This window comes from Anneissia japonica, unplaced genomic scaffold, assembly GCF_011630105.1.
Source record: "Anneissia japonica isolate Jap-2015-1 unplaced genomic scaffold, ASM1163010v1 scaffold288111_len316891_cov189, whole genome shotgun sequence".
NCBI lineage: Eukaryota > Metazoa > Echinodermata > Crinoidea > Comatulida > Comatulidae > Anneissia > Anneissia japonica.
Window position 1 is genome coordinate 3836 of NW_022727056.1, and position 10459 is coordinate 14294.

The 10459-nt window shown below is 34.6% G+C and overlaps 1 protein-coding gene across 1 annotated transcript; it reads left to right on the forward strand.

Moving 5' to 3' along the window:
* The first annotated feature begins 844 nt into the window (after positions 1-844).
* LOC117113379 lies at positions 845-9680 on the forward strand. The gene is made up of 4 exons (XM_033256683.1): positions 845-1039; positions 1649-1673; positions 7675-7794; positions 9547-9680. The coding sequence occupies exons 1-4, from the start codon at positions 977-979 to the stop codon at positions 9678-9680; spliced, it is 342 nt and encodes a 113-aa protein (XP_033112574.1). The 5' UTR covers positions 845-976.
* The last annotated feature ends 779 nt before the right edge of the window (positions 9681-10459 follow it).

Below are 10459 nucleotides of genomic sequence, written 5' to 3' on the forward strand. Positions count from 1 at the left end.
ATATATATTTGATCTTGTTTTAAACAGAAATCGGTTTCCATATCAGGTCTTTGAATTACAACGTACAAGGCGACATGATACTGTTTTCCTAAATTATATCATATGCTATCGCGATAGAACTGCTTCTAATACAAGGGTCGTGGACTACAACGTACTGTGCATAGACAGGGGCTTAATTAAATATCGAGAATAGTGCCTTCTCTACGTAACTGTTATTAAAGTTTGATAAAATCACTTTCAACAGCTACATGATTACAATAAGTTCTCCTCAGTGCTTGCAGCGGATACAATACAAAGTGTTGGACCTGTCATACAACTCACAGCACAATCTGGCTCCTGGTTACCTATCTGAGCTCGTGCAGATTTACCAGCACACGAGAGCTCAGGGACCCAATGTCAGCTCATGGTTCCCAAGACGAGAACATGGCGGGAGAGCTTTTACTGTGGAAGCTCCAACTTTGTGGAACTCATTACCAATCTCCATCGGAGTGTGTTACGGTACTTTAAAGACCAAGCTAAAGACCTTCCTTTTCCATAAACATTTTCATTAATTTAACATTATACTTTATTTATATGAGTTACCTATATAAGAATGAACTATTATTATTATTATTATTACTATTATTATTATTATTATTACTATTATTATTATTATTATTATTATTATTATTATTATTATTATTAATATTATTATTCTATTATTTATTATTATTATTATTATTATTATTATTATTATTATTATTATTATAAATCATACTACCGTATCCTTTATGCCTACAGCACAACGATGGTACACTTTCAATATTTCCGTTGAACAATTAACGAGCCAATCATATGCTCCACATTTTTGATGCTGAAGTTTCCAAGTTCTATAAAAGACCGTAACTTCGACGAAACACTGAAAATCGTGAAAGTCAAACTACAACTGAAGAGGTTACATTAACTCCCTGCATTATACTATGTTTCACTGAACAACATGACGTCAAAGCCACTGTGCATTTTGTTCTTGAGCATCCTCGCTCTTAATGTTCTCCTGCCGGTAAGTTCTGTAAAGCCACTGGCCCTTATATTTTACATATTATACAGTATTTTGTGTTGCAAAATAATATGCTCTCTTTGCTAAGCAAAATGAATAAACACAATTTGCCACTTTTAGTGTTAATTCGATGTTAGTCATTAATGAATAAAATGTATCTACGTAAGGAAGATTCATAAAATTTCAAAATAAAAACATTTTTGTGCTGCTTAGAATGGACAAATTAATGTTAAACTGTATATGCTTTGCCTCTCTCCGCCCAGAAGATAAATGGGTACCCGGTACCCTGTTGGGTAGAATGCTACTACGCTGAATACAGAATCAGCATTTAGTACAACTACCGGTATAGAATCTAGTAGTATTTAAGCATGTTAACCTCAATGAAAAGGGTTTTGAAAAATGTTGGAAGAGATATACTGTACTATAGCTAATTATGTCAATGTAGGATGATGCATCTAAACCACTCCCCTGTATACTTTTCATTGTATCCTTTTTTTGCCATACTGTATGCCTATCTAAGAAAATAACCATAATTATATTACTTATATTATTACACGATTTCTAAGGAGTAATTTTATTTCAATAATTATGTACTCTTTCTCTTTTATGTAGGACTCATTAGCAACAAATACAAACGGTAAGTTAAGCAATGTTGAGAAATTAATTAAATTTAATGCCATCTAAATCAACTTGAATATATATATATATATATACAATAATTATTATAATATAATATATATAATATATATACAAAATGATCTAACAAAATATATTTTAACCCCATTTGGAGGACATTTATTTTTCTTTTATTATGTCAAAACAACTAGCAGTAGCCTAAAAAAAGAAACATAATCATTCAAATTTATATTTTGAGACCTTTTGAGCGTTAAAATCTAAATTTTTCCTCAGTCTTTAGAATAGACATTGGTATAGGCCAACTGCATTTTACTTCGTATAAATACAATCTTGTCAATTTGGACCAATAACCATATTGGGGATATCTTGTTTCGTGTATTTTTATATAGGATTATAATCTATACCTTACAGCCTGCACCCTGATTTACAAGTCGTACTCTATTCATGCTATTCTATCTTCTGCATACAATATAAAGCTCGATATCCAGAAATAAAGAATAGTTGGTTATAACGTTGAACCCGAATCATGAAACAATATCGGGACTATAATAGTTTTTGTTGTTTTTATTACATTTCTGTTCATAGGCCTATCATAAATGAATTGTTTTTGCACTGCAATTGTTTGTTATAAATTATTTACTATTCAACTGTAGCTTATTCTTAGGTCATTTATAACAAAATAATGACTAAATCTATGTCATCATTGTACGAAAACACGCCAAAAATCATAAGGGTCCTGAGGACAGGACGATATACGTTTTTCCATAAAATAATATTTATTATGTTCGTCAACCTCTGTACGCTGACAGTGACGATTTAAACCAGCAGACGTGAATCGGCGGCGTAGCTAGGTACGAAAGTGTCCTGGTGCAAGATTATTGCCGGGCCGTTAGATTTGACACTGATAGAGGAATTCCCTAGTTGTCAGAAAATTCATCGTGAGGAATATTTTTTTAACTCTTACTTCTAAAGACCATTGATAATGGGATTCGTAACTATTTTAAGAGGGGCATAATCGGTCTGAGCAGCAGCTCTAAGCTAATAGTAGTGGCGGATTTGTATATAGGGGGGACAGGGAGGTGAAGACCCCCTCCATGGTTTGGGCTGAGTAAGAAAATTTATGATTATAGCACCTCTAGATGCAGTGCAGGGGCTTATGTATTTTTGTTCGCAATTCATGTTAATTTATAGCAACAACGCTTTTCCGACTCAGAATTTTATACTGAACAAGAAAAATGTTGGTGCCAATTTTTCGAGCAGGTTAACTGACCGCCATCTTGAAAAACACGATGGCGGACACATCTAGTCAAGCATATCATTATTTGGTATCATTAAAAAGGAAATAATGCACTGAATATTTTCGGAGAATAGTAACGGAGATATTCGCCATTAAACATGTCATTGTCTGCTGCCTCTATTGGTGAAAATTTCATTGTTGTAGTTCTTTATACAAATTTACCTGATTTCTCAGTTCTAATACCGATACTTTGTAGATTCTTGTTTGTAACTGATTGTGACAGATACACTGATAACAAAAATATTTTTATTCACGCTTATTAGTTTTTTTATAAAAATAAATTGAAAATCATCATTTTTGTTGTGTATAACCTTTATTATATTTAAATTGAGAGTTTCCTGATATATTTTTTAAGTGCACATCAACCCCCAACAGATGCAATTACATAATATAGATACAATAATTACATATTCTTACTACAGGATGAAACTATTACCCTTCAGACACCATGCCGGTATTTCTGAGACTACTATAATTGCCGGGGGCCTAAAACATAATCATTTAGCAGAAAACATAAGGTACATTTTATTAATGTCAGATTATAGATAATAGATTCACATAATAATAGCCACTAATCATAAAAAATTAAAAGTGGGTAAATAATTCCCTGTCCAACACCATCATTCTGAGTCGAGGCTAAAATAATAATTACATAGCCTAATATGATTGACAGTAAAGAATAAAAAATAAGTTAGATGAAACACGACTGCCTAATTTTGAGAGCTATTAGTAGGCCTAATATCAAATTGTTAGAAATTATTATGGACCTCAGATGATAATACAAATGGAGTGATCTAATACTATTTTATGAAAACCCTAGTGTCCAGCACATCTTAATTTCCTCTATGCTAGGTGGTATTAAGCAACAAGAAAGTATTATCAATTGTAAGTTACACCGACAGAAACATTGACACTGTAGAGGTCCCAAGTCTTCCGGAACTTACAAGCCAAGAGTCTCCGGAAAATCAAGACGATCTCCCGCACTCCTGCAAACAAGCAAGAATCTCCACAAATTTATAATTTTACATGTTTTCACTGCTTTATTATAAATTTTCTAAGGCAGTCAGTGCCGTGGGTATCACTATGTGTAGCAAAATATAAAGAAATGTATTAAGATCAGTAGTACAGTACAGGGAGGAGGAAAGCCGACCGGGCCTCCTAAATATAAAAAAAAAAATGGGGTAGAAATGAAATTTATGTCTGAGAGGGCCATTTCCGGCCATCTAAACGTGTCACAATCATAAATATTTTCTTCAGCTCCAGGGTTTATGTGGTTCACACCTTCCATCTATGACAGTAACTCCCTTCCCCTTTGACCCATCACCGCAGATCTCCCGGAAATGACTTCTTCTTGGAACCCATGTATTACTATAGGTGCCCGCTTTTTGTAGGTAGATTTTTTGTCAGATTCGGAGAATTGTTTCTGCTAGGTTTGCCAACGATATTGTTTCAGCGAAACCAAGATGCACGAAGGCTGTTATTTCATCATCCTTTGATTTTGTTTAGTTCCAACAATTAGACAGAAATAGATAGAGCAGAGAAATTTTAATTATAAAAATTAAAATAAAATGTTATTATTGCAGGTGAATTCATATCTACAATTATTATTTAGAATTATGGTCAATATCAAGAAATTGTCACCTTTATTGTTGTAACCCCCAAATTCCGGATTCACAAGTACCGAGATGGTTTCTGGTGTGATATATTCTCATTCTTCAAAACTTGTACATAAAAAGTTTCAACCATAGATAAATCTGTTATCGTTTATTTCAATAAACATCGCCTCTAGAGCCTCATTCGGAATAAACGCCTTAATTTTTTCCTCAAATAATCAACTCCCCACCCAACCAAAATGACAGTAAACAGAGCAACATAATTGTCAACAGATTCTATTGATTTTCTACTCCAGTAGAATTGCATTTTTTCCTTTCATTTTGATAGTAATTATGTGTTGTAGTGATGTTTAAGAGCATATATTTTGAGTATATACGCATCAAATTCACACCAAAAGAAAAAAAAAATAATAATAAACGCCTCTCTCAAATAAACGCCCCCTTCTTAACAATGAAAGTCCCTGGGTATATATTTCAATAAATATGGTATTTACAATTGCTCTGATAATCAAGCGGTCTGCTTAACGATTTTGTTTTTGGCGAGACTGGAAAATACCAGGATATTGCAGCTGTATTAACATGCACTTAAACAAATATATTGATAGGAAACTGTCACTGCAATGAACAAATAATATGGGTATTTACATTGTTTAATGAAAAAAATACCCATGAATACAAATGAAACTTGTTTATCAATGTATCAAATAAGTTACAAACATAAGACTCTACAAAATATCTGTATTAGAACCAAGAAAACCAGGCAACTTCCTAGAAACAATAAAAATGAAATTTTCACCAATAGAGGGCAGCAGACAATGACGTTTTAAATGGCGAATATCTCCGTTTCTATGCATTTCTTCATATTAGTGTAATGAGAAAAATATTCAGTGCATGATTTCCTTTCTAATGATACCACATAATACTATGTTTGACCAGATGCGTCTGTGTTACGGCAAATGCCTTCTAAAACATTTGATAGCAACAGAAAGAGATTATGGCAGCAGATGTACAATTATATACAGATTTATTTACATTAGTCAAAGTTAAAACATATGTACAGAAAAACAAAGATAATCAGTGGCAGTGGTCAAGACAGCATAATAAAAGTGAGACTTACCACACATATCTATAGTTCAAGCATAGAAGATGGAGAAAGCTATCAGTACTTCATGGCAGCCCTTCAGATGGAATAAGACTCACCAAATATCATTTTGTACCCCAATTTATACCTTTGGATATGCAAATTAGGGCTTCAGTACTGGCTTAGGAAAATCTGCCTTTTATTGGTCAATTTCTTCCCGCCAAACACATTCGAACTTTCCCTCCAAAATTATCTTGACCCCTCGTATGAGTCATCCTCATCTTGGATAGGCTCCTTACAATTCCTAAAGTGGTCAATGTGGTCACCGGTTGCTATGACAACCTACTGTAGATTTACTATACCACACACAACTCTTGACATGTTTCTATAGCCTAGTCATTACTATGCTATGGAAATATAATAAAAGTAACATAAAATTATATACAAAATACTAACAATTAAGAAGGGCCATCACATCTGCCATCTTGTTTTCCAAGATGGCGGCCAGTTAACCTTCTCGAAAAAATTGGCACCAAAGTTTTTCTTGTTCAGTATAAAATTCTGAGTCGGAAAAACATTGTTGCCATAAATTAACATGAATTTTGCTACAGAAGCCCTTGTACTAATGGCCGGAAACGGCACTCTCAGGTTTATATATAGTATAATGGATACGGTATAATTTCCTTTTTCAACATTTTTTTTTTATAATTTTGAAAAAATAGGGGGTCGGGCAGGTTGGGGCCCCAGCTTTGAATACACCATTGAACACAGTAATGAATAATTACTCCTATAAAAACCGAATATTATTGAGGGTCCCGCTGCCAGTTTTTTCTTAAAAACTAAAGTTGGAAAATATTTCAATTATTATTTTTAGGTCTATTTATGAATAGGCCCCGATAGCCCTGCCCAGCAAACACAAAACGTTCTTATAACGTTCGCGAACGTTGTAGTTAGGAATGTCACAAAATAACGTTCCAACAACGTTGTAAGAACGTTCAAACGTTGTGACGCTGTTGTGAAATTAGGTTGTAAGTACGTACATGGTTCTACAAATTAACGTTTTATCACCAAACTGTAACGTTATTATAGCGTTCATATAACATGAATAATATTGTTGAATAAATTCATCTGGTTCCAAGTTAAATTTATTAGAATTATTACTTTTACGTTGAACCAAAAAAAAAAAACGTACAATAGATTACCTGTAACGTTTCATTGGCAGACTGCCAGCTTCTTCAGACAGAAGCCTGTGCTATTATAATGGTCTGGTTTGTTCCGGGTTACACCGGATTGCGCCACCAACCGCCCTTGATGTTTTAACGATGGTATCGAATTTTCCCCATTATTCTTCCAGTCTTTCGTCTTCAAAGTCGAATTCTAAAGGTTCGAAATAGTATGGCTCAAATTTTTTCATTATTTTGTTGGTCTTGATCAACTTGCTAACTTAGACTCCTTCGTATGCCGCGCTATACGATGTAAATACTAAGTTGCGTAATAAGATTACTGTGACTGTTATACCATAGAGAAAATAGAACATATTTTCATAGAACATAGGCCTATTTTCTCTATGGTTATACCGAGTCTCGTCATGTCAGTATGGCGGGGCGGATCCAGAGATGTCCAATAAAAGGGGTGGGGGTGGCCGAAAGGAAAGGGAGTCGAAAATGGGTCTGATCGAGACAACACCACCCTAGTGGGTCCGGGGCATGCCCCGCGAAATTTTTGTGTTCTAGACGCCCGAAAATAGCCCCTGATCATTTTTTCCCTTTTTTTCTTTAGGGGATCGGGGACGGCCCAGCATCCCACAAAATCCTCCCCTAATATACAATATAAAATACCCTCATTTTCAATAATTATGAGAAGATAAATTATTACAACTCAAATGTAATCATTATTCATGAGCAACGTAAAAATGCATTTACCGTCTGCTTCGCACCGCCCATCTGTTGTGATTTTTCAGATGTTAAGTTTGCTTGACACTTAGATGACTATTGAATGTATATTTTGACAGATGAGTGCAGCCAAGATGATGCACCAATTTGTATAGCCTATAAAAGATATTGTAATGATCCGGATGGAGCGTTTGCACCTGTTATTGCGCGCTGTCCACACATGTGTAGGAGGTGCCCCAGTAAGTCACTGCATTTTTCACGTGATCATTATTACCACTCAAATGTTTAAACATAGGCCTATGTAATAATTTATTCATGAGAAAAGTAAAAATGTATTCATGGCCGGCGGAACGGTAGTGGGGGCGGCTCCCCCCCCCCCCCCACTTTTTGGCAAAAAATATATAATGTCTGGAGATTTTTTTATGATCGGAAAGAAATGCAAGAAAAGAAAGAGGAAAGAAGGAGGAGAAGGATGGGAAAGAGAATGTTTATCCAGTCCCCGACCGAGTTACATTTTCTCGCAATTCACATTGGCGGATCTAGGGGAGGGGGTCATCGGTCCTGACCCTTCCCTTGGGCCAAAAAAAGGGGGGGGGGAAAGAATTCTAGACCTACCTGTTCAGGACCCGTGAGCTGATTTTTTTTTTTTTACACTTCAGAAAATTAAAAATTTTTAAGAACATAAAATTTATTAAAACACAATTCAAATGTCGAAAAAGCTCATTTCACGCCATCTAGGAATCACAATTTTCCCGGGGAAGAACACCCGGACCACCCTTTCTTGTTGGGATTTATCGATTCATGGAAAAAATAATACGCATGCAACTACTCATTTGTTTATGTATACACAAATAAAACAAAAAATGAAAAAAAAAATACCTGAGGGGAAAACCTTGAATTTTGAAGAAATTAAAAAGTCATTTATAAATGACATTTCAGAAGTCAGGAAACCTCATTTCCCGCCATCTAGAAATCCTGGGGGAACCCGGACCCCCTTTTTCTTTGGTGTTCATTGATTCATTGAATCATTTTCAAGAGGGGGAAAACCTTGAATTTTGAAGAACTTAAAAGTACTTAAAAGACACCTCAGAAGTCGGGAAAACTAATTTCCGCCTTCTAGGAATCAAATATTTTCACGGAGGAGAACCCCCGGATCCCCCTTTCTTTTTGGGATTTATGGATTCATGGAAAAAATTCGTATGCAACTACTCATATTTTTTTTTAATTTTTATGTATGTACACACACATAAGGCCTATTTATTGTAAAAGCAATGGGAAAAAATTACCTGACCGTTTTCAAGAGGGGAAAACCTTGAATTTTGAAGAACTTAAAAGTAATTAAAATACACCTCAGAAGTCGCTTTAATTAAAATCGCTAAAAGATACTTTAAAAATCGGGAAAGCTCATTTCCCACCATTTAGAAATCAACATTTTTCCGGGGAAAATCCGAACCTCCCTTTTCTCTTTGGGTTCATTGATTGATTATAAAAATTTTCAAGAGAGGAAAACCTTGAATTTTGAAGAACTTAAAAGTAATTAAGACACCTTAGAAGTTGTAAAAGCTCATTTCCCGCCATCTAGGAATCAAAATTCTTAAATTACTCATTTTTTTTATGTATGTTTACACACGTCAGGCCTATTTACTGTAATAAGAATGAGAAAGTTTACCTGACCGTTTTCAAGAGGGGGAAAACCTTGTATTTTGAAGAACAAAGTCATTAGACACCTAGCTCAAAAGTCGAGAAAAGTCATTTCCCGCCATCTAGAAATCAAAATTTTCACGGTGGAGGACCCCGGACCCACCTAGATTTGATTCCAGATCTGCATGATCCATATTCCAATTAATCTTATGAGTTTCATTCATCTTTGGAAAACGTTTCGCCGGCCCTGGTATTTACCGTCTGCTAAGCCCCGCCCATCTGTTGTGATTTTTCAGTTGTTAAGTTTGCTTGACACTTAGATGACTATTTTAATGTATATATTTTGACAGATGACTGTAGACAGCCCGATGCACAATATTGTATATCGGTAGTCTATAAAAAATATTGTGATAATCCGGATGGAGCGTTTGCACAAGAAATGGCGTACTGTCCACACATGTGTGGGAGATGCCCCTGTGGGTAAGTCAATGCATTTATCACGTAATACTCTAGGTGTTACGTCTAGAGAGTGTCATGTTTTAGATTAATGGCTCTTCCACAGTGGCATGTTCAAACGGTTCAAAAAACATCGAGGGCCGTCGGAACCGCACCGGCCACACCACTTTGGCCGGACCACTTTTCTCAATTCTATTAATACTTTTTAAAATAAATATATAGGCCTACTGATACCTATACATTATATGACTTTATTATGAATGTTGGCATCGGATTGTCTTTTTAATGTTACATATTATTTAAACAAAGGCCATATAAAAACAAGCACATGGTAGGCTTTTGTTTAAATATGTAACATAAAAAGACAATCCTATGCGAACAAAATAATAAAGTCATATAATGTATAGGCAGATCGTCGAGTAAAATATGGTGTTTGAATTCGGTAGTTCCTTCATCAAAATCATTCCAAAATGAAGTATACCCGTGATATAATAGTTCATTTTTTAGATTTTCAAAATGTTTGTCTCTTATATTACTTAGTTGAGAACCTGTCTCTTATACACATCTAGATGTGTATAAGAGACAGTTCCAATACAGGATTTAGAACGTAAATTTTTTTTTTTTTTTAATGCTACTATGTAATGTTATCTCTAAAAATATAACTGGGATAAAATTAGCAATACCCACTAGAGGTGACTGTTCAAAACACAGACCTTGCACATTATGATATATTGAGAAAAAATAATAAATATATTATTATGAATAATGTCAGTTAATTCTGACGAAACGTGAAAACATTACCAAGTT